General features: G+C 41.0%; 1 protein-coding gene across 5 annotated transcripts in view; it reads right to left on the reverse strand.

The window, feature by feature from the left end:
• The window catches only part of LOC107544870 (TLE family member 1, transcriptional corepressor), an 81922-nt gene that overhangs the window by 40592 nt on the left and 13422 nt on the right, over positions 1–27908 (reverse strand). For 4 of the 5 annotated variants that reach the window (XM_087822717.1, XM_087822720.1, XM_087822721.1 and 1 more), the window contains 2 exons: positions 13463–13525; positions 11804–11908 (listed from right to left, as the gene is read on the reverse strand). In XM_087822717.1, coding sequence (XP_087678843.1) covers positions 11804–11908; positions 13463–13525 — 168 coding nt within the window. The remainder of the gene's footprint in view (positions 1–11803; positions 11909–13462; positions 13526–27908) is intronic. The other variant, XM_087822718.1, reaches the window with a different exon arrangement.

Genomic DNA, 27908 nt, shown 5'->3' on the forward strand with positions numbered 1-27908 from the left:
GAGGGAGACAGAGGAAGGGAAAAAAAAGGTGATTAGCACTTTCAGTTCATCAAAAGCTTTTACTTGACAAGGTACAATCTTCCCAAAATATAATCCTCAGATCTACACTGTCACTTTCTGGCATAAGTCACCCCCTGGGACTATAGCCGTTTATTATAAGCAAGCCTAACTAAGTTAGTAAACAACTCACACTAGTTCCACCTCTAAGTGCCTCAAGGGATGAAATCCAGTATGTTGTTGAATCTAAGATGCCATAGATTGAAGACTCATCCTGATTTCAGAAAGGTTAAAATTGGGGACACACAGATATGCATCCTACAATATAGTAACTGAGTAGTCATCGGTTATTAAGTGACTCCATTTCACCCCGACAGTCTTGCGTTAACTTACAATGGTATGATGAAACAAAACCAACTTATTATCCTTAATTAACACTACTCAGAAAGCAGGAAAAGCCAGCATCTCTTATGCACCCCACCCCCAGGTACCTTGTGTCCTTATTTCATTAAGCTCTCACTGTGAGTACGTACTGACATTCCCATTTCACAGGAGCCAAGGCTCAAAGCACTGAGAAAATTGCAGATTCTCCCAGCAGGGGGAGGGGACTCAATATAGGAAAGACCCTTATGGCTCACTGGTCACTGAGCCACCACACACAGAGGGAGGCCTCAGGGAGCCATGCATGTGACAGATAGAAGAAGCTTTCGTTAAGGTGAAGCTTAGTTTATCCCTTACTTCCTCTGAGCTCCATGCCCCAGACCTAGTCCTTCAGGGTCACAAGGAAAACACTCAGGCCCAGAGAGGGCAACGACCTTGATGGGAAAACACTCTCACCAGACCTATGGGACACCAACCACGGATACCCCAGTCTCCAATCCTAAATGCCTCTGCCTCTATCGCTTAACCCACTCCAGAGATCATAAGTCTCTTCACATTAAAAAGTATCATTGCTCTCATATATTATATTTAAGAGCATGTTGTAGAAATGAAAAAGTATGTAAGAAATGGCCCTTGTACCATAAATCTGGCCACATTTCAGCTGTCCAACATAAAACTCGTTTTTGATGAGACAGTAAAAACGATTAAAGCTCAATTTCTAAGGTGTAATGTTAGGAAATTCCTCAGATTCTGATTTGTGCTCACTTCCCTGGGACTCAATTACTTGTTTTATTTATTATTCCCTTGCGTGCACTGAATATATTAAATCTTCACACCAGATCTTCAGTAATTTCCACCCAGACTACTGATCTTTAATTGAGTCCTAAACATGTTCCCACCCTCAGGAGCAAGAGAAAACAGCATCTTAAAAGCAGAAATCAGTGTCTACAATCACCTTACAATAAATCTCCAACTACTACTAGCATCTTTTTAAAAATCTTTAGGAACCAATGTTCTCTTTAAACTTCCATCCCCTTCCAAAGAGAGCACAGTTCTAATTAGAGGGAAACTGGAAAAGGGGGCGAGGTCCAAGAGGACAGCATTAATAGTATTCTCGGAGAGTATTTATAAACTACTCATTCGCCATTTGAGATCATAACAACAATTTCTTTAAGCATAAAATCACCTTCCTGTCATCCCAAAGACACTAATTCTTGCTCTGTCACCTTTTAAGAGCTTGGCAATAGCAAGACATTAAACGGAAGAAGCTGGCAGCGTGTCACGGTCCGCTAGGCATGCTCATTAGCACTTAATTAGGAACTAGACACCTGCCACAAGAATGTGCCTGAGAAGGCTGAGGACCAGGTCTCCCCGACCGGCAATTACTATCATCACTCGGAGAAGAAGGACTGCGTCCGGCTTCTGGGGGGAACGCAGCGATGCATACACAAGCAAGAGCAGCGGGGTAATTAGGCAGGCACTGATCAAAAGAAGATGAGAGAGGCTAAGCAGAGGGAAGGCAGTTAACTACAGGGTTGAGGACACCACCTTGCCACCCTCCCTGCATGCCTCCACTCCCCCAAAACTCCAGAATCAAGTCACCAAAAGTCAACTTTAGGGGTGGGATTTATGCCAGAGCAAAGGCGGTATTTGGATACGCAGGAAGGAAGTAGATTTTCTGCCAAACTCAAGTCGGTTTTTAGAAAAACAACTGGAACGTATTCTCTGATATGTTGTTGAAAAGAAAGGTTGGTTTATACAATAAAGGGGCTTTGACACAGCTGTTAAGTAGATCTTGTGGTTAAACCCAGTATTTGGGTTAATAACTCAATGGCGATATCTAAGAGCCTAACTGGCAATGGGCAACTCCACCTCTACACACCGCTCTGCTCTAAGCTTTCCCCTTGAAAAAATAGTTCACTGTCCATCATTAGAGGCAACTGGGTTCTTCCATCCTTAACTTGGCCACCTTGAGAGCTTCTTTTTTTTTCTTTTCATTTTTAAAGCAAAAAGAAAAGTATACAGGACAGCAACAGGATGGGTAGGCTATTGAAGATAGTAGACCCAGGAAACACGGGTATCACTGTCTCACATAAGCTCCCAGATAGTATTTTTCATATTCAGTATCTGGCCTCAGCTCAGAACACACCTGAGGCAGGGAGGGTGGGCATCAAGGCTCCTGCATTTTCCAGATAGCAGAGGGGCTTGCCTTGGACTCATGGCCAGAATGATGGTTGCAAAGCTTTTGTTCCCTAGAACAGCATTTGTCCTGGCACAGCAGCAGCCTCTCTTCATGTTCACAAAAGACTTCCCGTTTCTCTCCTTTCCCAGGTAATGAGAAGCTCAAGGGCATTCAATACCTCAAACTTAACCATTGGACATTCACCTTAAGATAAACCCATCTGGATATGCGGATTTAGCAGTGACGGATTAGAATTTGTTCTGGGGCTTATGACTCAACTGCCCACTCTCCAGTCCCCACTTTCCAATACCTCGTCCCTACATCTGAAAAGGGAGGGTGTCTTTTGCTCAGCTCTCTTCCACGGAAGCTTATAAAGAAGAATCAAGCCTAAACAGAGAGAGCTCTGGCTTTTCTCAGAACAAGCTGTTACCAGATAAGAAGAGTTGTTCCTAAAATAAAACATTCATTGAAAGGAATAGAGGGCCCTCATCCTGGAGAGTGAAACAATTAAACTCCAGAAGGGCAGCCTACCTGCCTCATTGCCCCATGTGTCCTTGGAAAAGCATTTTTTCTCAACAAAGCTCACCTGGAGACAGGCAATCTAGTACCCATCACCTTCACCAAAAGAAAAGCCATGAATGCTACTTAAAAATGTTTTAGAACAAAAGAATTATTGACATTGCTATACAGCCAGAAAAACCTCAAAAACAAACAAAAATAAACAGCCAATGGCTCTGCCAATTAGGGGAATTTCCATGCATCAGTTCTCTATAGACCCAAACCTGAACAGACTGTAGAGGAAACTATAGCAAGTTTCTTAACATGACAGCAAGAGTGGGAAAATTCAACCATCTATTTATTAGTTTACACTAATTAGCAAACTTTTGTCTTAAGTTAATGCTTATAGATCTATACAGCACACAACACACAAGCAAAACAGTTATTAATGCTACCACAAAAGGCATTTTTAATGAGAAATGATGGTTTTTAGCAACACAGTTTGGTTACTCACGCTATCAAGTTAGACCAGTGGGTTCTCAGAGCAATTTTGACACCCCTTCTTCCCCACCCCAGGGACATTTGGCACTGGCTAAAGACATTTATGGCTGTCACTGGAGGGAAAGGGGATAAAATGTTACTGGCATTTAATGGGTAGAGGCCAAGGATACTGTTGAACATCCTACAATGCACAGAACAGCCCCCTACCACAGAGAATTATGAAGCCCGCAATGTTAATAGTGCTAAGGTCGAGAAATTTCGGTCTAGATCTAAGCTGGAATTCTGTCCCATTACATTAGAATTCAGGTTCCTAATGCCCAGGGGCTTGCCAAGTTGTTGCTTAAAAACTAAAAATACTTCTCAACATTCAGTTGTTCACTTTCCCTTCATCACCACTGAGCACCTTGTCACAGCTCAAAAAAAAAAAAAAAAGAGCATCTACTTTCGAGACCTGGCACCACCAACAATTTCAAAACAAAACAAACAAAAACTTCCTGTTTTACAAAACAATTTGGGAAAGACCTACACAGGTAACTTTTACATATCAGTGTTCTAGTGCTCAAAGGTAATTACGAAAGATTTGGGTTGGGGGTAAGGTGATGAATGCACTTGCTCTTGTCCAAACAATCTGAATAGGCTGAGAGTGAGACATGTAAAACACCAAACCTTGAGTTAATGATACCGAAAACCCACAAGGAATAAAGTAACCTCATCCGTGTCAACCAACAGTCACGCATTCCAAATTGTATCTCACCTCTACCTCGTGCAGCCTGGGTGAACTATGCTACTGTAATGAACCTAACTGCTGTTTACATTTAGAGCTTTAATGTAATAGTGCAGTGTTTCTACATTGTTGTTTCTCAGCCAGGCGTGGCACATGCTTTATCACCTCAGAGCTGCTTATACAACTGGGAAAGACACCCAGCATGCATGTGAAGGCCAATGCCCATCTCACCCTCACCAGATGCTAAGTTCCTTATTACCAATCACGGAATCAACTTGAATTTAATCCCGTGTATAACTTCAGGAGAAACTATGTCACACAGATCACAAACTGAACCCAACTGAACTAAAACCATGCCCCAAAATAGCATCTCTAATGCTAAAAGCATGACAGTTAGTGGCATTTATCGCACTTGGTAAACATTTTAAAGTGAAAAAAATGTGAAAAGTAGCATTTGTTGACAGTTCTCTCCAACCACTCTTCCTTGATTTCTGCTATTTCTCTGTTTTTTAAAACACTCAGTCCTTACCTTGGGAGAGTGCAGAAAAAGAAAATTGGTATGCTACAGTAAACAAGCCGGAAAAGTGGGAAAGAGCTGTGTGGCAGCAGAAAAATCAAGGACACCACTACAGAAGTTATCGAAAACCTGCCATTGTGTGAATCAGCCTCGAGCAAGAAGAAGAGCAAAGGTGACAAACAGGCAGAAACTGCTTCCTGAGGCCAGAATTCTCAAGACACTTGAAGACAATTAAAATAAAACAAGAATAACAACCCATCCAAAGGTCCCATTATCAATGCAGCAGCACAGAGAATGACACAGAAAGGGGAAAATGATGGCCGCTATGCAGCAGGCACACCAGGGTGAAGGCCTAATACTCCAAGGACCCGAATGCATCCTCATTCTCTCTGCATGCCAGCCAATCCACGCAGGCCAGCTCAGCCCGCGTCATCACCGAGTTGCTGGTCCAGCCTGCCCTAAGTGACTGTTACAGTTGTGGCAATGACCAGAACCCAGGGACTTACAGGCCTGAATTACAATAAGCTTTAAAAAGTCATGTTTATTTAGGAAGATTCACTTCTAAAACTGCATAAGGTTTTAATGAAAAAAAATAAATGCTCAACATCATAAGCCACTTGGGGCATGCAAATCAAAACCTCAAATGAGATGCCACTACTCAACTGAACTAAAACCATGCCCCAAAACAGCATCTCTAATGCTAAAAGTGTGACAGTAAGTGCCAGTTATGGCACTTGGTAGTTAGACATTTTGCAAGCCACTAGGGGCATGCAAATCAAACCCACTTCATGCCCACTTGGATGGCTAGAATCAAAAGATGGACAATGACAAGTGTTGACAAAGATGCAGAGAAATTGGAATTCCCATCCACTGCTTTGGAAAACAGTCTGACCACTGCTCAAAAAGCTGAACATAGTTACCATACGATCCAGTGATTCCACTCAAAAACTTGTACACAAATGGTCGTAGCAGCATTATTCATATAGTCAAAAGGTGGCAACAACCTGAATGTCCATCAGCTGATGAGTGGATTAAAAATGTGGTATATTGATGCAATGGAGTAGTATTCATCTATAAAAAGGACTGAAATGCATGCTAAAACATGACTAAACTCTGACAACATTATGTCACATGAAAGAAGCCAGACACACAAGGCCACATATTACATGACTGCATTTATATGAAATGTTCAAAATAGACAAATCCAGGGACAGGGGAGACAGGGCAAGAGAACTGACTGCTAATGGGATACGGGATTTCTTTTTGTAGTGTTACAAATGTTCTAGAATTAGGTAGTGGTGATAGTGGCACAATTTTGTAAATATACTAGAATCCACTGAGTTATATGCTTTAAAAGAGGGAATTTTATAGTATGTAAATTATATATACTTAAAGACACGCATAGCTATAACTCATAAAATGGGGTGCTCTATACTTTCTACTCTCAAGAGAGAAAATAGTAGGCTTTTCCCCAAGGAATTGAGTACAAATCATATGAAAAAAATACGTGGGGACATTAAAAAGTAAACAATGCTCCAATAAGCTTTCTAATAACTAATTGGTACTCTGACTACTCAGAAGAACCCAGGCATTGAAGCCAAACCCTGCATCTGTCAGAACTAGCTGTACTCTCAGTAAAATACTAACTTGAACCAAAGGAGAAGTAAGGTGCATGAAAGACTTCTTTGCAATACTGCTCACTCCCTTTGGAAAATTAATAAAAGGGCTGAACTGCTGGAATTTAAGTGGAGGGTATGTCACTAAGTACAAGTTACTAGAGCTGAAAGATCTATGTTTGTTGTAGCCATTTCGGTTTTTCTTCTTGGTAGCAGGCCATGCATTATTCTCCTAGGGCATATTTGTTTTATAAAGAAACTTACAGCTGGGTTATTGATGGGCTTTCCAGGGATTAACTGCATACTCATAAGAATAAGAGGCTAACCTCATCCTCTTAAACATCACACACTACAATCCTATAGACAGCTGACAGCCGGAGGAGAAAAATAATCCAACATTTTGCTAATCCTTAAACCAATCATCTCATGCAACAATGGGAGCCCTTTAGGTCTACAACTCAATCTCTTAAGGACAGAAAGGCTCCTGCTCCAGACACACTGGAGTTTGTACTCACAGCCATCCCCCACACAAACCAACCTAGCTGGCATCGCCAAATACCCTATGCTTATTTCACAGTAAGTTGTTTTAAAGAGGAAAGTATTACAAATTTGCCTATGAAGTAGAAACATACATACCTGACCAATAAACAGAGCCCCAGACCTGAGCCCCACAGGCTTTGACAGAAGTTATATTCATGGAAAATAAGTCAGACTGTGCCCAAATAAATGAGAAAGGAGAAACAAAGTTGCCTACATTAACCCCAAATTTCTTGAGTTCCTGAAGTTCACAGGCAATTGCTATGGGAAACTGCTTAAATTGTCTTATATTCACAGTTCTCACCGAGGCAGCTATCTGGAATCTGGCATTGTGTGGTGTGGGAAAAACAACCCCAACACTGGTCACCTGGATATATCACCTTCCAATTCTATCACAAGGATCCCCGCCCAGTGCCAGCAAGGCTCTGTTCCCCCCCCTCTTTTCAATGAATAAGGAAACCAATGATGCCCTGTCCTCACATTTTTGCTTCTCAATTCTCTCTCCATCTATTCCCAAAACTTACCTTTATCCCCTTAGTTTTGAACTTTAAGTTTGTTCATCAAAAGTTAAATGGCAGCGCTTTTGCACTGGTCTGTCCTTATTAAAAGTCATTCACGTACGACTACATAATGCAGGAGCAGAGCATTTGGCTGAGTCTAATCTCAAACACCAGCATCCACATAACTACTAGAAAAGACAAAGGAGGAGGTGACCTGCTGCTTGGAGCAGCTACCCCTCACAGGGGGCTTGGCCAACTGGACCCACAGATCTGCTCTGAACACTTAGAGAAAACAGGCAGACGAAACTGCAGGTCAAGGAGTCAGGCCCATGTGCTGGGTGAAGGCTGCCAGCCAGGGTCCTATCGCACAAAAACCATGCAAGCTAGATGGTATTATGATCTACAGATGGGACACAGATAGAGGTGAACTGATCTTACGGGGTCACAAAGCTAAAAAATGGAAGCATCAAGCATCCTACTCAAGTCCATCTGATTCTAGGCCTACATGTTGTCCCAGGTTACACAACACAAAATGTTCCTAGAAAGATGAACACATAACACCACAAAGCTAGGCAGCAGACACTTGGCTAGAAACAGATATACAACTATGCAACTGTTGTCTTTAAAAAAGAAAACTGCACTCCACCACTTTTTACCTTTTAATCAAAACCCAACTACCTTTCTTGAAGGGGTAGGGGAAACTAGCTGAGGACAGGGAATCTCCCAGGGTGATGGAAACACCCTGCATCCTGAAAGGAGTCTGCTTACAGGACTGTGCATGCACCCAAAGAGATCAAATTGTACGGGTGAGATCTGTGCATTTCACTACATATAAACTACACCTCAATTAAAAAGACATGTGTGTGTGCAGATATGTACGTATCTATATCTATATGATATCGATTAATTATGTCATAGAAACCAGATTAAAAGATAACACTAGTTATTGAGTTCCAAACTCCCTGGGTACGGTGGGGACTGATCTTGAAGAGTCCTTCAGTAAATTTTTCTCTGCCTTCAGAGGTAGCCATTAACTATCCTACAAATAATCTATTTTGTTTTAAGCCTTTTAAACAGAATTCCAAAGTTTTTAAAAAAATCTTTGAGAGACGCTGCTTAAATTGTGGAGACTACCCTGATATGTAAAAAAAATAAAAATAAATAAAATAATTAAGGTCTCAAATGAGTAAGTTCCCTTTGCACAATGAACTTGTTTCTAAAGCACAAGTGAGCTGTGTGTCAAAACAAATAAACCCTGTGCCTTTTAATATCTCTGCATTATTAAATATTCTTTCTATTGTTACAAGAATGTAACATGTTTAATAGCAAAAGACCTTATGAAAAGCAAAATTCAAAAAGTAGGGCTGCAGTTATTATTCTACCAATTATCAATTTTGCTATCAGTGAAAGCTATTTAAAAATGTAAAACAAAACATTTCAGTAATTTCTCCAAATATCAACTATTTAAGAAATTTATTTTTCTTACATACCAGTAATAATCTAAAGTTGAAGGTAAGTGCTGTGGTGGAAAGGTTTAAAATCCAGTTTTCCCATCAGATAAAACAAGTTTTCTAGCTGGTGAGAAATAGGCACCATTAATTCACTCAACAAGGATGGAAAAAATATATCCTCTCTTCCTCCTAAAAGAGCATCCATAGTCCCAGGACACAAGCTGAGTTTGCCTAGAAGCTTGGTGTCCTTGACAATATTTAACTTTCTCCCAATTTGCTAAAGAGAAATATCTTCAGCCCTGTCAAGCAAGCAGTGAGCTCCTTGATTGTACCTTAAAGGGAATGAGAATGTTTCGGCTCATTTGCATTTTAAGGGGTACTCTTTCATGATCTTTCACACTTGTAATAGATGTCTAAACCGTTAAATTACTATTTCTTTTCTTAGCCTGAAAGTCGATGCAGACGAAGAGCGTGGCCTCTCCCATTGTTCTTTACCCTAAGTCGGTCCCTGAACAATACTGACAGCTGCTATCAAACTGGGCTGCATTTACTCTGTGCGCAGCTGCTGCTTGTACGAACAGACAGCCTCCCGGAGCCTCCTCCCCTCTGGGGAGACAGGTTGACACACTGCATGTTCAATGAAGGGGTTCAAAGGTCCGCTGAATTGTCAACCCAATTTTATGCTACTTCGATTTTCCAGGACGCATGCAATTCCTTTCAAGCAAAAATCAAGCATATGCCAGAGCATGAAACTTAAGGTTCGGGATAACTATTGATCACTACCAACTTTAAAAGAGCCTGCTGACATAAATTAATATACTGATTCAAAAATTACAATTATAATACACTGATTCAAAAATTACAATGATAAAAACCACACATGCCAGTATGCTGAAGACATGCAATTGGCGCTGAGTCCTCTGCTGGGCCCAATACACTGATTTGTGTTATTGTTGCTAGCTAGCAGAGCTGATCTGCCTTTCTAATCTCAACAACATGTTTCCTGGACTAAAGCCATTCATAAAATTAGTGATTCAGCTGCCCCTCTAAAGCAACCTGCTATTTTCATTTTCTGATTCCACTCAAAATGACTATTACCTATAAACATCTGGTGGATACAATTTCCTCCTTTCTAATGTGTCGGACTGGGCAGAGCCTTTGAGGTTTAAAAATACAAGTTTTACCATCAAAAAATGATATGTAAAAATTTAGAGCCTATCAGAAAACAAACATGTTCCACAAAGTCTAACCGGTACTTGAGAACTGCTCTGCATATGTTTTCTTTTAATCAAAACAGGCTTTTCCATCCTCATTCATTAGGGTTAAAAATTCTGTGCTCGAGCTGCAAGTACAATTTGCTATTAGTCTTTGCTAATCAAACACGGAACATGCAAAAGTACCAGCGAATATTTGATTTGATCTCTGAAATAAAGCAATTCATTACACAAGAAAAGGGTACAGAAGGCAGCAGACAAATGCAGATGTAATTGTGTTTTTTGTTGAATGTGATTAGAGAGCCCACTAAGTAACAGTCCAAAATGTGATACTAAAGGGGGAGAAATGCCGAGCCTAGACCTGGGGGGAGGAGGAGAAGGGGAGAATTGTTTATGCAGAGCTAAGCTGTCAAGTGTAATAAAGCAGCTTGAATAAAATTTAAGCTGAAAATCCACTGAAGCTCCCCATTTCAGGGAGGAAAAAGCTATTAAAAGGAAATGAAGGTCACCCTCCCAGTTTATTTCACCTAATTGACTGCCAATAGCTTACCACAGGCAACCCGACTGCAGATCTGCAATTGAGAAACTGATGAAAGGAGAGTTTTCAAGCTGAGGCTCATTCTTTAATCCTCCTTGGCTCTTATGTTTTTTCTCCATCTCCAGTTGGGATGTAATTTTAAACCCTGATGGATTAACTGGTTCCATTGTCTGTGGCCGTCATTGGACTATGGCACTCTTAATCCGTACAGCAGCATGTCTAATTATCATTACAAAGTGTCTGAGGGAACTATAAAGACCAGCAGGGCATCTTCTCACAAGCAATTAACATAAATTGATAAATGAGTGATTTGAATCTGCTCACGGCACTCACATATGAATAAAATCAGAAAGGATGGTCCCACGTTTCAACTACTTCTTTCATTTAGTCTGGAAGGGCAGAAAACCCGAGAACCATCCTGGACCCTGAAGGAGGGTGTGGGGTGGGGAGAGGTGAACTCATGCAGGGGATGGACCGAAGGGTTCACCAGGCTCATTAATGCAGAGCAAGTGACTTGTGATTGACAATGGGTCACCAGCGAGGAGCACTAACTGAACTCAACATCGGAGAGCAGAAACCTGGTGAAAGGATAGAGGGCACTAGGGCAGACAATTATCACTTCTTCAACAGCAAGAGAGAGTTCTTTTCATTGGGGTGCCACTTAAAACTTCATGAAAGGGGCACAAGAAAGAGAAAGACCAAGCAGTTATAAAAGTTCCAATACCCTAGGAAAGCAAAAGGCAAAAGCAAAGATAACTACATGAAATGGTCATTATGAGGCCCTTCTTGACTTTACTGTGATCTAAAGTTACAGGACAGAAATAATGAGAAGAGTTTAAAACTTGAACCTAACACTTTTTTTTTTACCTGACTATTGGAGCATGGTTTAAGTATCACAGGATAAATGATATTTATTTTCCCATTAAAAGAATAGACTGATTTTTCTTCTCCTCCTAAAAATGTTTCTCCTATCATCTCCCTTATACTAATCTCTCTTCCGCTACACACCTCAGCATACCTGAAGCCCCCTCCCCCTCCAGCCCTTATCAAGTAGGTCAATGTTAAGCTACACAATATTTTAGAAAGAGAAGGAGAGAGAGAGATTAAGCCATCATATTAATAAGAAATGAAAGCCGGTTATACACACTGTAGGAGGTAGACCTGGTAGGCCACGTACCCCGATGATGGCATTCAACTCTGCCATGGTCACCTGTTTGGCACGTTCGACAGCCTGCGCCACCTGTTGCTGATGCTTTGAAAACAAAGAGAAGAAAAAGTAAGCAAGGCAGCCAAGAACTTCACATACCTTCCAAAGATAACAGCAAAAGGCAAATGCCACATGCAACGCAGACTGAAGTATAATATGGTTTATATACAAAATTTCTCAAGCACGTGTTATTTCACAGAACACATGTAGAAGAGGGAGGGGAATATAGAACAGAGCTTTCCATATTTCTAACTAACACCAGTCATCACTGAACATCCGATGGAAAAATTAGGCTCGGAATCATAGAAAGTCAAAGGGACATCAAAAATGATAATCTAAGGCTTCAGAAAATAAGTAGCATGGGGTTTGGGAGATCACCCTGGTTTGCAGACGGGGCTCTGATAAGTTAGAGCAGGTAAAATTTATAGCCATTTTAAAAGTCCCATTTCGATACTTGACATTTAAACATTAAATCTTCTATCACTTCTCTAGTCAACAAATCTCAAACCCACAAATAGTTTTTGGAACTCTGGGAATTCCTTCCCTTCTTTAGTCTTTAGTTTGCCCTCCACAAGGGAAATGAAAGACCCCCACTCTTAGTTCACAGGTTAGAACTACTCTGCACACCCACAAATAAAAACGAAGTCACACCTATGCTTTGGGAGGCATGAGACAGACTTTAGCAGAGACCAGGATTACTGAAGTCTAACAAACAGCACGACTGAAAAGGCCAACAAATCTAAACTGTAACATCAAGTACACACTACGCTGAAAGAGGCTGCTGGAATAGCGGATGGCGCTATGTGGCACAGAGCAGAGATGCCAACTGAACAGACAACCAGTATTTCAGCTCTGAGTCCAACAAGCGTTTCACTCTGTCTCAACAAGATATATGCATCCTGTACACACTTTAAACAGTTTAGCAGCTATGAGCTTCTATCCGAAAGTAAGGTAAACTTTAAGGCCAAACTAAAACATACTGGTTTTGAGTCAATCTCACAGAAAGAGCTTTTCCCTCTCAAAATACTATAGTTTAACCTCTCTGGCTTTGTAACTTAATAAAATAGCTTATATATGTATACAACTCCATAAGTTAAGGTAACGTGAACACTTATTTCATCCTTAAGAGGACTGGCATCCACTCCCTCCATGGACAGCATTAAGTCAACCACTGTACAAGTACAAATGAAATACCTGCTTCCACGGTCAAGTCAACCCTGATGGACCCATTTTTAAAATTCAGGATAAGAAAAGCTCTCTAGAGAAAGGACACTTGGAATCATCAGTACCTATCAAGCTTATATTCCTCCTCAAAAAAAAAAAAAAAAAAAAAAGGAAGAAAAAGAAAAGCTTTATGTTTGATAGTCATTTAACAGTTTGCCAAAGAAGAAAAATTAATTTGAGGTTGAGCTATTGCCACCACTTCTACAGTGTGTCCTCAGATCCGTTAGATGGAATAGCAGGGGGTTTACACACCACAGCTGTAACAGATGTTCTTCACACTTGTTCCTTGTGATAAAATTAACATCTTAAAACTAGCTAATTTGCAAACAGAGAAGCAACATAATTGCACTTTAACAGCTGAACAGTTTTACTTACTTCCTGAGACAGAAATGGGATGACTTGTGCACAAATCGTATTCAATCTCTTGGCGATTTCAGTCTATAAAGACAAAACCATATAAATGTTTAGTATACTTCATAATCAGTTCAGAAAGATAAAACTTCATACCCAACACGTTAGCCCTCCACTACCTCACTCTTGAAGGCATAAAATTGCTTTCCTGTGATACCTTACTAATATTTACCTTCAGATACACAGTAGATATTAATCCTACCTGCAAAGTAAGACATAACTGCACGCTTTATTGGTCACTTAAATAAGAGATAATGAGCACTTTAATTGAATTGGAAAAACTACGTGGTTTAAGGCTACATAATCATTTAACCTGGTGATGGCAAGCCCCTCCCATACTTATTCAATTATGGTGTACCATGGCACATTTATGCAGTTACAGCAAGTTCACTCAATCTGGTGTCAGAAACCAGGGGGGCAGGAGCACCGTCAAAGCAATCTAGCTTTCAAGATAAGGTCTAGACTCCAGAGTGAGAGCAGAAGAAAGAAGGCCACGGGCCTCTTTCCAATTGTCCCAACTCTTGCACAGCTGAAACAGTTTTTTAATGTTAGTAGCCTTCGCTAAGTCTCAAAATTTCAGACAAGCCAAGAAAACAATACTGAAACAGAACTCAAATCAGACGGCCAATCTTGTTGAGACATTCTGAACATCTATGACGTTTCACCACAATTCGGCATTAAATGTAAAGATGTCATTGACAGGGCCCCACGGTTCAGCTAAATCTAACAAACTGTGTCCTGACTGCAGCCCGGGCTGCTCTAAAGAAAGTAGGAAAAGTCTCTGCTCAGCTCCAAATTAACAGGAATCTTCTGCTACAAGGGGCAGGCTGGCAAGGGAGGGAGTAAAGGGTGCTTGGCTTCCAGCATAGGGTAGGATCCACCTGCCTGCCCCACCTCCAAAACCTTCCAGCAATGTAAAGCAGCTCTGCCTTTATCTCTGAAGAACCAGTTCCACCTTCAAATGAAAAAAAAAGTCATCTAAAAAGAGTCCCAGCGCTGACCTTATTTATTTCATCATTTTCTGCCAATGCTTACTAATGCCGCCTGTTAGTGAATTAGGTAATGAAAAGGATCATGAGCAGAAGAAAATTATGAAGCACACAGCCATGCCCTTGAGAAACAGGGAACAGAATAAGTAAGATAAAGTAGAAACCTCAGAAACCGTATAATGAAGTATATAAAAAAGATCTGCCTTCTGTCCTTTAAGATGATTCCAGTTAACTGAACAACAGGGCCTTTGGTTTGATGGGATTGGATTGGGGCCAACCTAACTCAATTCTTCGTGACCACCAATGAGATGATAGGGTTCCAGCCCGGGCCTTAGAAGAAATGTAGTACTATGCCCAGCCGGGCGTGGCTCAGCGGTTGAGCATCGACCTCGAATCCAGGCAATCGGGGTTCGATTCCCGGTCAGGACAGATGCCCGGGTTGCAGGCTAGCTGATCAGTGACTCTCATGATTGATGTTTCTATCTCTGTCTCTCCCTCTCCTTTCCTCTCTCTGAAATCAATAAAGATATATTTAAAAAAAAAAAAAAAAAGAAATGTAGTACTAGAAGGGGAAATGACTGGTAGGTATAGAAAGCAAACCCATGACTTTGCTTAAGACAGCAGAGTAAACAGATATATGGAAAAAGGGTGCAGCTGTACCAGGTGCAAAAACAGAACTGGGCAGCCCCACCCAATTCATCCGATCATAGCCACTCACTCAAGCAAACTCAAGGTCATAGCTCTCCTCGAAAGCACTGGCTGGCTTCCCTTTCCTTTGCAACAGGGTTCTGCACTATATATTTGGGTATATGAAAAGGAGTAGGGATGCCCTTCGTGGACTCTTAGGTCCTTGCCCCCAACTCCCTACCTACCACACATCCCAACAGCACCCTGCACCTTCCCCTTCTCCAAATGATTAATGCTCACTTTAAGCAGACACAGATGTATATGTAGAAATAAAAAAAGAAATTAAAATAACTCTAGGTCTGTCATTCAGGGATAACCCTGAGTAAAATTTTGGTGATTCTGGGAAGCATCATTCGAGGCACTCACAAGCCCAGAGTGGAAAGAAACACTTTTATACCAGCGGTTCCCATTATATATACTGCTTTTCTGTAATTTGTTATTTCTACTCAAAAATGTCTCATGGACACCTTCCCGCTCAATAAATACAGATATGAATGAAGACATCATCGATGTATTCCACTATACAAGCCTGCTGGTGTTTAAGCACTTGCTCTCAGTGGATACTGATGTTTCATCTAATTCGCCACATTTACAAGTCCTGTGTCGGATAACCGTCTAAAACAGAACTCCTAGAAGTGAAACTGCTGGGTCAAAGTGTATGCCTATTTTAAATTGGAATGCATGCTGATAAACTGCCCAGGAGAAAGCTTTATATCATGGACAGTCTATAAGGGTGCATGCTCTCCCACAGTGTCAATATTGGGTCTTCCTGACCTTTTAAAAAATCTTTATCCATCTAATAGATTAAAAAATGATCTCTTTTATTTACATCCCTCGGATTCTTCCTGAAATTAAGCATCTTTTCATTTATTTATTGACCCATTGTATTTTCCCTTTCTGTTTTTCCTTTGGTATTTATTCATCATTGTCTTTTTGTAGTAGTTCTTCCCATATGACAAATATTGACTCCTTTCCCTAGTTTTCCCAGCTTGCCATTTGTCTTTCAATCTTACTATAGGTTTTTTATGTAGTTAAACTAAAGAATACCGTTTTTATGTTCTTGGCCTTTGGGTCAGAGTTAGAACAGTCCAAAATTATAGAAGCCATTCTTAATTTTCTTCTAGTGCTGTTATGGTTGTACTTTCTATACTTAAGTACTGGACTTGATGAAATTTCTTTTGGTGTTAAGAAAAAAGTATCTATTTAATTGATAATAATGTGTTATTACATAGAACGGCTTTAAGGTAGAACTGATTTTAATTGTCAGGGGACACTTAAGACCTGGTCTGAATGAAATGAACTTGTAAACCTTTAGTAATAATAGTTATTAAAAACAAAAAAAAGTACAGATTAAAGCACAGATAATATAAATTGGGTTAGAGTAGGTAAGACAGAAACAGGAAGAAGAAGGTTAAAGATCAAAGCTCAAACTGATGAAGAAACATCAAAAGGCATATCATCTTTACTGGGAATTCTAAATAAATGGTCTAGAGAAGAAATGGAAACAAGAACAACAGAGGAGGACCTTTATTCCAGCTGTCTCCTCCCTCCTCCAGGTCTGTAAACCCTAATCTTAAACTATCCTGACAAGTGAGCTTGATTTTGAGCAAGAAGGCCTAAATTCAAGTCTCCCCTCTGGTTTATCTAGAAATTCTCTGGGATGCCCTGGCTTCCCATAGGAGAGTTCTTACTTCCAGGCCGTGTGAGGATGAATCCATTTGTTTCCCTGACTTTGCTTTTCTTTGTGAGCTCTAAAACATCACCACCACCCCAGGAGGGTTTCATAAATGTTTTCCCCAGCCCTTAAAAAAGTCTTAAAAGTGGAATAAAAACCGACAATAATTCTTAAGTATTATCTCTTATTTCAATGCAAGGCCTACAACCGAACACAAATTAACAGGTACTGTTTTCCACCCATGTTTCTATCCCTGACCACAGAGTTTTCAAGCAGGTTAAACTGGATATTTGACCCTGCTTAAGCAGGTATTAAGAAAGTTCTGTAAGCTTTTCAGACTGCCTTCTACCTCTTCCAAAGGCTAGACAACTCCAATGGAAAAAATTGCAGGCTAACTGTATTTTCCACCTGGAAATCATTTCCCTGATGAAAGCTGAAGATGTATTCAGTATCTGCTAATAGTCATAAATGCTTATAAATAAACTTTCCCTGTGCCTGTATTTCTGACCAGATAAGACAACAACACTAAGTCAGTGTTCGAAAGCTATACCCAAACCAGATCTTCATGGCACTTTTGTGCCTAGAAACTTACCAGAGGAGTAAAGGCCCCAGCATCAAGCTTTACCATCAGGGCTAGCCTCCACCCACTGAGGCAACAGGAAGCAGGTACCCAAATGATCTGTTCAGAACCATCTTTTATTCTCTTGCCAACACCAATCCCCCTCACTGACTTGCTTATGATAATAGAGCTGGCCCTCATAATCCAAAAACTTGGGTTTGCATCTCAGCAAACCAGTACTAGGTGCCCTTTAAGTCACTTCAACCTCTTGGCCACAGGTCTTATCATCAATCTGCTTCAGTGTTTCATCAAAATCAAGTAAGCTAACATGAACTACAGTTGAATTATTATGAAGAGCTATCCTCTTACCCCAATCCTTCAAGGCCTACCTCTCATCTACTTGGAAACTGCCTCCTCACCCCACCCCACCCCACCCCACCCCACCCCCAGCCTCCCGGAACACCAGAAAACAAACTCTTCTCTTGGCCCTTCAGGACCATCCAGAGCATTTGCTGTCCTTTGGTACACTAAGTCCACAGGTTGAAAATCACATCTGACATAAAGCTTCCATCCAGATTCTTAACAGCTCCCAGCACACAAGTCTTCTCCACCCAACAAGATGGGAACAATGAAAACAAGACTCTAACTCAACTTTCATGCAGCTCCTCACTGCACCCTCTGCCACTAACACTGGCCACAGGGCACAGTCAATGTGCTTTTAAGGAACTGTTCACTATCTGAAAGGGAATCACCTCATACCCAATGATCAAGAGGCAACCAGACAAACTATTACTGAACACTGTTGAGTAAGGCTCTGTTTACAGTAACAAATCACATCTTATGTTAAACAAAATCCAAGTGAGTAAATTTGAAGATCTAATTGGCTTTATTCAATCAGATAAATCAGATAGCAACTGATCTAGCAAACAGGAAGGAGCTCCAAAGAGCTGTCCAGAAGGAAAGGTGTTTAAAGGCAGAAGAGGGGTGAAAAAAGAAAATTATTAACAAATAATGTACTGTTTGAGGCAAGGTCGTCCACCTAAGGGGAATGGAGGGGGCCTATCAGTTAGATTACCTCACTACCACTGCTGACCAGGTAATTCCAGGTTGACTGGTAAGAGGTTGGATTCCTAGGAAAGGCTAAAAACTGCAATTAGGTTAGGTATTTGTAAGTCTTGGTTTGCCACTGTGGGGCTTAGCACAAGCAACTCCATTTTGGGCCTGTTGTTTCTTTTTAACACTAAATAGATATAAGATTCACATATTTTAACTAAATTAAATATAGTCAAACACCTCAAAGGCCAGCTTTTGAACCAAACCCTGGTGTATTTTGCAGGGCTCTTAAACTGAAGACATGTTCTGGACATCCGAACTTAAGTTTTAGGATTTTATGATTCCTGAAAGCTCGACTGTCCACCTTTTTGTACTCCTTACACCTAGTCTAATTACAAGCTGAAAAGGACACTCCCCAATGTCTGCTCACTCCTCCACTACAGAGTAATGTATAATGAATGCTGTTTGAAGCTCAAAACAGGGTGAGGGCTACTTAAGAGTAATTGCCCATGGTCTCAAAGCAATCCAGTGGCACCTTGCCCAAAGCCAGTTATGGGAGGGGAAACTCCATCACCATTAAATTGCAATCGAGGGATCATAAAAAGTGCTGCTTATGCTGAGGGCTGGCAAACTGATGTTTTGGTTTTGTTGAGCCAAGCAGGAAGCCCAAAGAAAAACACAGTGGAGCGTTGGTAAGATGTGTCTGGCAACAGGCAGGCAAGAATATGAAAACAAAGGATACAAAAGAAAATAAATAGATAATGTCTAAATCCCTTCTGACTAGAAGTTCCTGAGTCGGTGAAATGACATTAACTACAGAAAAAATGTTCAACCTCCCCAGCAACCGAACGAAATGCAAATTTTGTTGTAAGGTGGGGTCGTTCCCCACCAGTTTAGTTTATTAAAAAAATTAATAAAATCCAAGGATGATGAGTCCTCCGGGAAAGTGAAACCATCCCAACATTACTGAAGGCAGAGCAAATTAGTAGTCATCTTGGAAAGCAACTGGGCAATGTACTTTTAAGAGCATGAAATTATTCAAACCCTTTGGTAAGGCTTCCCATAGCTAAGAATTTATCCTAAGGAAATAGCTCAAATGAAAAGCATTCCATGTAGGAAGCTGTTCATTGCAGCACCAGTTTCAAAGCAAAAGAGAAAAAAACAGGTAAAGATGTAACAGCAGTTCAACACATCACAACCATTTGCAGTTTCTGAAAAACTTAACATTTGCCCTCCTGAGAAATCAGTTGTCTAATACTAGGAGAACAGTTAAATACCCTGCATCGACCCAAAGGCAAGGCAAGTAACCATTAAAGTCGTATTTATGATAATGATGCTTAAATGGCCAACACATTACCAGATGAAGCAGGAGAACAAAGACATGGATGTTAGTGTGCCTGTGTTTTTACAACATATGCATGTGGCCAAGGACTGTTGGTACCCAAAATAAAAGAGGTGATTATGCTGGGGGGAGGGTTACTGGTGACTTTTTTTCTCCTCCACTGACCTTGTGAACACCATGCTTGATTTACTGTCTAAATGTACTATTAAACTGGAAAGGGAGAAAATAGGGGTCTGGACCACCATGCCGGTAGTTGACAGTGGCACTGAGTCACAACAATGCTGGCAAACCCTGAAACCACTTGGGTGCCTGGCCCTCTTACAATCCTCAGATCGCACATGGAGAAACAGACGTCTAAAGGAAATGACTTGCCCAGGATCATAAAGCAAGATGAGAAGCCACATTCTTTGCCTAGTCCTTTCTCCAGGAAGCAGAAGTGGAAAATTGGGACATATTCAAGATCAGAAATAAAGCTGAAACTCAGCCTTGTTTTGCAAAGCAATGCAGCCCAAACAGGACTGCAATAGCACAAGGACAAGGCCATGTCGTCTCTCAGCCAACAATGGTGCCACAAGAAGCAGTCCCCGACTGTCCACGACAGGGGAACTACACCTTTGCTGCCCTGGGTAAGTACTCTGCAAAGCAGAGTAGGCATTTTACAACGGAACCTGTTATCAGTCGTGAACCTTAAATAAGCAAGTCGCAGCCAAACTGTACTTTAGTCCTCTCCTCAGGCAGAGAATTAGTGTATTATCCCTAATATCAATCTGGCCCACCAGTAAAGCAAAATCCACAAAAACACATCTACAAATACATCTTTATTTCCTGAAGATGACATCTGGTATACCTGGAGAAAAATTCAAGATGTTTGAATAAAAACCACATATACCCAAAATGACATATGCAAAACACTGCAAAAATCTAACTCACTGCTGTCCTTTGGAGGGTGGGGAGGGCTTGGCCTAGAGACCTCCTTCAGAATACCCAATATTCACCAGACTTACTATCTCCCACCACAGCACCTTATGAAAAGGTTAATTTTACCTTAAATTCTAATGCATCAGATCAGAGTAGCTTTCTGTTTATAATTGTGTCAATACAATGACTAATCACATTCTGGAGAAATCTAAATGAAAAGGACTTGGGGTATCATTAGGTTGAGGTTGTAATGAGGTTATGAGTGATTCTCAAACTTTGGAATCACCTGAAAGACTTGCTAAAACATGGGCAGCTGGGCCTCACTCAGAGTTTCTGAGTCAGGAGGCCTGGGACACGAGCATCTGCAAGTCTATCCAGTTTCCAGGTGATGTGTGGTTTTCTGAGTAAGAACCACAGCCTGAGAACCGCTGTCATTCCTTAACCACAAAAGTGGCAGGACCTACTGCTTAGCACACAGGTCCTCTTACACCTTACACCTACTCTCTAATCCTCAATCTGAGCAGGTCCCCTGTAACTATGGTCAAAAAACAACTGGGCCAGGAGGTCAGGCCTGCCTCTCTCCAGAGCCTGGCCACAGTGCCACGGCCGCCTTCTCCACACGTTTTTACAAAACAAGGCCTACGCAAGAACACAAACCGGGGGTGTTGGAACACATTTGCCTACTGTGGGAAACAACCTCTAACAATATTCATTTAAATGATTCCACCCATGGCAATGTAATCTCACCCCTTCCTAAACCCTATGATTAAAACAAAACAAAGAGTACCAGATGACAGAAACCCTTTAGTGGCTCAATTAATCAGAACATAAGTCACCAATTACTGGCAGATAATAACGTTTGTGTTTCATCTCCCCCTCACTTGGCAGCTCCCACCGCATTCTAAATCTGAGCCCTTTCCAACTGGGCGCAGTCTCTGTCCTTTCACACTGCTCATCGTTCACTGCAGCTTCTCGGGGAAACAAGGAGGGGTTAAAAGAAAGGGGGGAAACCTGCTGAAGGCTGCAGGGGCGGAGATAGTAACACTAATTGCTCCCATTCTCTGGCTTCTCCAGAGACAGATTGCAGGGCCTGCATCTCCAGGAGAAAGCTCTTGCTCTTGTATCTTCTTCGAAGCACTTTCAGCAGAGCAACTCAAGTGCCCTTAATTGTTTATGTTCTTAATGCAGAATCTCTTGAATGCATTCATTTTTAATAGCAGGCTTGAGTATGCGGCCCATCAAAGAATGACAAAGCAACTCTATTCATTGGTTCTCCTTCCTGCAATGATGGTCTTTTGATTTATTTGCAAATGACAAGCTTGGCAGGCCCCACTTGAGGGCTGTCCTCATTTTTTTTTTTCTTTTAAAGAATTCAGTTACATTTCCAAGATGAAGTTGAGTCTGCAACACTTGTGTATTTGTGTAAATTTTCCCCCCTTCAGTTCCTTCTAATTAATGACTTAAATGTTTTGACCCAACTGTTGCCAAGCAGAGCATTTGGGCTTTAATTTGTCATTTTGGTAAAGATGCATCCTTGACAAAAGCATGACAGCTGTTTCAGTGCCTAAACAGCACATTTCCATTATTCAGAAGCCCTTGTTATGGGGTTCAGAAAGTGCTGTTCACATGAAATCGTATTGACTTGTCCCGTGATGGAAAAAGACAGCGTTTGGCAGCCGGAAAGGAAAATTCTCTCTGTAATGTCACAAAAGGTTTTTAAGACAAACTCTATAGGGTGAATCACAGAACACAACTGTGAAGTCATTACCTATTGTTCTCAGAAGGAAAAGCGAACAAGCCTCCCCTGAAACACACCCCAGCAAACATACACCTTTCACCCTCTTTCACAGGTCTTAGTCATGAGGGAGCTCTTAAGAAATTAGATAATATCATACAATAGCGGAATTAGTGGGAGGAAAAGCTGACTACATCATCATCAGAGCAGGAAGGCTAAAATTACAATTACGAAAATAAAATATGCCTATTTGTAAAGGCAAAGGCTGCCCAGGAGTATGCAAAATGGGTTTCTGAGAAGGTTCTTCTTTCAAAATTTGCAACATTATTTTCTTTGCAATAAAAATAAAAACATTTCTTCATTATAGCTATCTTTTAGGCCTGTGTTACCTGTCTTTGGTTGGTACTGACTTCCAATCGTCTGTGATCACTATCTCCATGCTTTCCATGATGACAAAGCAAACCATGAGGGCGCAGTACTATCTAGCACTATTGATTATTAGCTTGAGCATTTCCCATCAACCAACTCCCCACATCCTGTCTGGAGATCCCTGGATCAGCAGTTTGGTGTGAATATTTCCCTAACAGGTTGGAATCTCTAGCCAATCCAGATAGCGGGAGAGGAATTTCCTGCCTGAGATGACCATGGACAATGCTCCCTAATTTTAAAAGCATGCTACACATGAATGACTTGCCACTCTTCTTCCAGGGCAATATCTTCGGGGAAAGCAACTATTCTACCTGGGGGCCTATGCCATCCATGCCATGTGGCACAGCAGCAGAATGGCCACAAGTTAGAGATGAATATGATGGTGAGGCCCCAGGGCAAAGCCATTGATCCCCCAACTCATTCTCAGTGTGGAAGCCACACTCCTGGGCCTTACTCCCCCATAGGCTGAATTACTGGAGAGGTGGTACCTTGGGAAGGAAGACAAGTCCTTGGCCTTCCCAGCTGGAACCTGGGATTCTCTTTTCAATCAACATCATGTGCCAAAAACCTGCAAAGCTCCAGAATGCAATATACTATCCGAGTGGCCAGAAAACAGTGTAAGGGAGGTGGCTCCACTACCTGCCTTCACCTTAGGAACAGTGCACTGCTGGACCCAGCAAGTGCGGGGCATCACAGATTGGGAGCTGCTGAAGTAGAAAAAAACTTGCACTCAGTGAAGTCAACAGTAGAGAAAAAATTATTTTTTCAAAAGCATCTTAGCTCATGATTAAAATGAAATCTGGGATGCTGGTGAAAATTTTTAAAAGCATAACCTTTTGGAAAAGCTTTTAAGTGTTTAAAAAGATGCTAAGTACAATGATCCTAGATGACAGACCTCACTACTGTGTTAGATTCACAGAGTGTTAACTCAGCTATGCAGGTGGAGGCAAACAGGAATATCATTTTATATACAAATTAAGTTATTTTTTTTAAAAAAACCTGATCATCATAATACAATCCACAGAGAAATGTAAGCAAGAGAAAAATAACAGTCGTTCTCCAAGATAATAATCAAGCTACTTTTCAGGGGGACAGAGGGGAAGTATGTTCTATGAGAGAGAATTTATTCAGGGTTACATGGACTGACCAAAAATATCTATAATTAAAAGTATGCCAAAGAAAAGCTCAATTTACAATTTTAAAATGATACAGTGTTACAATGTGTTGCCTAAGATATACTGGGGAGCATTAAATAAGAAGGGGGAACAACTAAACCATGAAAGTGAGAACAATTTAAAAATGAGGGGCCACCAGAAATTACCACTCCTATAATTCACCAGTTATTTTACAAGTAGACAAATCAATTTCTGTGCTGGTGTTTTTAGAAAGTATCCCAGATATTCTTCCATTAATTATGTGGGTTTAGGACATGTCAATTCTCGTTTCCCAGAGTACCAGAAACCAAATTTAACCCACATATTCTGTTACACTGGTCTGCCCTCACAGGGTTCCCACAGGGCTGGGCTCGTTCAATAATGCCGAGCTCCTTCTGGAAGAACAGCATAGACTTCCTGCCATTTGGACTGTGAAACACAGTAATCCACTAGGGAATAAAGGTCAAGGTTGCACTTTTGGTCATTACTGAATCATTTGAGATGATCTGTGGTGAGGATGAGAGGAAAATCGAAGGCTGTAAGAACACTGCAAATGGCTTGACCTCAGACCAATTTTCGTCTCCATCTGTCTAATAGACATGTGGATAAAGAGCCCTCCCTCCTGGGCTGCTCGGCTGTTTTCAAATCTGTGGCACAAGCCAGGAACCAGTTAAACAATACATTAATAGAGGGAAATAACCTTCTAAGTCCCAGAGTGACGCTTCCCCAGGTTTTGGGTCACTGGCTAAAGTTTGGAAGGTGATTTCTCCAGTCTGCAAGGAGTCCTGCAGCTAAGTCAAAATTTTAACTAATACAGAGAATCATCTACAGCACATGAGCATGTGCCACAATCTCCTTATTCGTACATGCAAATATATGCATACTTACACCTCCACTCCCCACCAAAAGACATCCACACGATTTCTATTATGTGTTAACAGACACACAAAGGGAGCAGCAGTTCTAAAAACTGCATGCTGCTGAGAAATCAATCTTTTTTCAAGCGTCCAATTAATGCTGCTTAATCATTACTAAGGCATTTTAACTCTTAAATACAAAATATTCCTGGGAACCCAAAGCCTAATTATCATTTAAGCCATGAAATCAATGTTAATATCCCGATTTTATACTAATACTCCCCTTTACTGGTTTGGCCGAGCTACTTTTTTAAGGGAATACTGTGCCATATATAAGTTTAGGCCCCCACAGTATATCAATGTCAAACAACATAGTGTCAAGCTAAGATTCAATTCAGGTAAGTGCCACTGCCAAATTTTCTTGTTCCCAGACGGGCTTTAAGATTATTTTATTGCTTAAAATTTAATTTGTTCCAAGTCGTGTCTCCATGACAACGTTGGCTAACCCTGCAAATCATTTGGGTAATTGGATATCTTATCTTTCTATTGCTCTCAAATCGAATGATTCTGCTAGAATTGTAACAGCCAATCAAATTTACAGTCCTCCTGAGTAATAGACTTGGAAAAGTAGCCACATTCATCTCCTCTTTACAGCCATATTAACCAGTATGCGACAAACAGTAGAATCTGGTCTTCAAACTATACTCCAAATTATAAACGGTGTCAATACCAATATTCTCACAGTGCAAAGTCTACTCAAAAGCCTCTTCCCTTTTATACTGTTTTGAGAAGCAACAATTGGTACTCATTCCAAATATATCTTGAGCAATTTCAGTACTTTGAGGGAAACTGACAAGAGTAATTCCAGTAGCTAATCAGAAAAATAAAATTTTAAAAAATCACAGCTTTGGGGGGATATTTGACCCTGTAATAAAATAATGACCAAAACAATGGATGCACAAGATTATATTATATGCTGACATTGGTGTTTCTAGGGCTTTCCAGGGGGGATAAGCCATATTTGATCCATTAGTCAAGAAATAAGAATGAATACAGATTTATCCACTAGTTCAAAAATCTCTGTACCCTTAGTGAAATCCAAGTAGTCAAAATGTGGCACCTCTATATACTTCATTTAACTCAGGAACATCACAGCATTCAGGGTAGTCAATGATGGAATACAGGTTTCCTGTAAGATTCAAAAGTCAGCAGTTCCTCTCCTGAGTTACTGGTATGATTTTGGTCTTTGGTCAGCTAAAAAGTACAGATGTTGGACACAGTTCAGTGGTCCAAGTCCAATCTTCTTGGTAGCTGTGCAAGGAGATTGGCTCTGTGGGAGCTCACAGTCCAGGCACTGGAAAAGAGCCAGCCAGCTTACAAATGAAAAAGGCTCCAGAACCCAAGCCAACTGGCAGGCTGAGGAGGTTGTCAAGAACCTCATGCTTCCCCTACAGATGCTCCGGACTTCAGGACCTCCTCAGGCTACACACAAAGAGACAAACACGGAGCTTCTCAGCACATAGATGTCAACAGGCAGCTGAGCTTTTAAGCAAGTGTAAGAATGGGTACGGGCACACTTTGTCTCAACTGTGCCTTCCTTACCCCCAATACTTATACACAGAGTTTCTACTGCCCTGCTCGGCCATAAGAGACAACAGCCTAAACTTCCAGTATGTCCCATCCCAATGGCCCTGCTTTCCTCACTTGTGCATTTTTTCCTGCTCTTCCAAATTATTAGCACAGAGCAGAAGCTGTGAATGTGACAGTCCACAAAAATCTCAAGTCCAAGTACATGGAGAACATAACACAATTACCTACTCAAACTTTTGCACAACACCTTACAAGTTTTCATAGCCAAAAGATATACCTACCAAAAGGTATGCCTCACCAAGGCTGGAGATGACTTCTCTAACCAAGCAACAACTTGGCCTTGTAATTCATACCCCCCTCTTTTTTTTTCAGGATGACAAAGTCTCTTCAAATTAAGAGTTGGGTTTCCTACATTACATTAAAAAGAAAAAAATGAGAAATGCACCTCCCATCCTTTATCCTGCCAAAACTCACTTTGGTAAAATGAACCAAATCCTCTTTGTTATTTATCCATCCCCTTAAGTAAACAAACTCAACACAGCTCTATTTTCACTGGTAGTTGTATTAACTACTTAAGGCTGCTGCCATCCAAGGGCATATTTTACTGTTTGGCCTAAAAAAGGCATTTTATTTTATTTTATGTTTAATATATCTTTATTGATTTCAAAAAGAGAAAGGGAGAAGGAGAGAGAGAAATAGAAACATCAATAATGAGCAAGTCATTGATCAGCTGCCTCCTGCATGCCCTGACTGGGGATTGAGCCTGCAACCTGGGCATGTGCCCTGACCAGGAATCTAACTTCTATCTCCTGGATCCTAGGTCGAAGGCTCAACCGCTGAGCCCACCTGGCCGGGCTAAATAAGGCATTTTAATTCCTCTAGATTCCTTAGACAACGGGCTACCAATACAGGCTTCATTTAGAAAAAAAAAAAAAAAAAGTTTCCTTTTGAGTCTTAAGATAAATGCTTCTGATCTGATCTTAAAAAGAAACAAACAAAAAACTTAGTCACTGAGGAAAAATAATGAAAAGCAGTCAATTCAGGTGGAGGGAGGGAGGAAACTGTGCTTGGAAAAACAAGATGGGAGCATGGCTTGGAATTCCAGTAACGGTATAGTTTTAAAGGGATCAAAACAGATTTCGAGAACAGCTATCCTCAGAGTGCCCAAGTAACAGGCACCATTGTAACTGCTCCTGCATAAGGAAACTCATTCAATTCTGGTAACTACCCTCTGGGGTAGGTGCTGTCTTCATCCCCTAACCTAGGAGCTTGTTAACTCTTTTGTAAGGAGGAATAATTAACACCCACACAGAGTGGGGGCCGGGGGTATGGAAGGATTTACAGAAAGCTCCTACAGCACAATTTCTAGGGCATGTAGGAGCTCAATGGATGGAGACTATGGCTACTCACTCTAATGCCCCA

The sequence above is a fragment of the Miniopterus natalensis genome, chromosome 12 (genome assembly GCF_054644295.1).
Source record: "Miniopterus natalensis isolate mMinNat1 chromosome 12, mMinNat1.hap1, whole genome shotgun sequence".
Lineage (NCBI taxonomy): Eukaryota > Metazoa > Chordata > Mammalia > Chiroptera > Miniopteridae > Miniopterus > Miniopterus natalensis.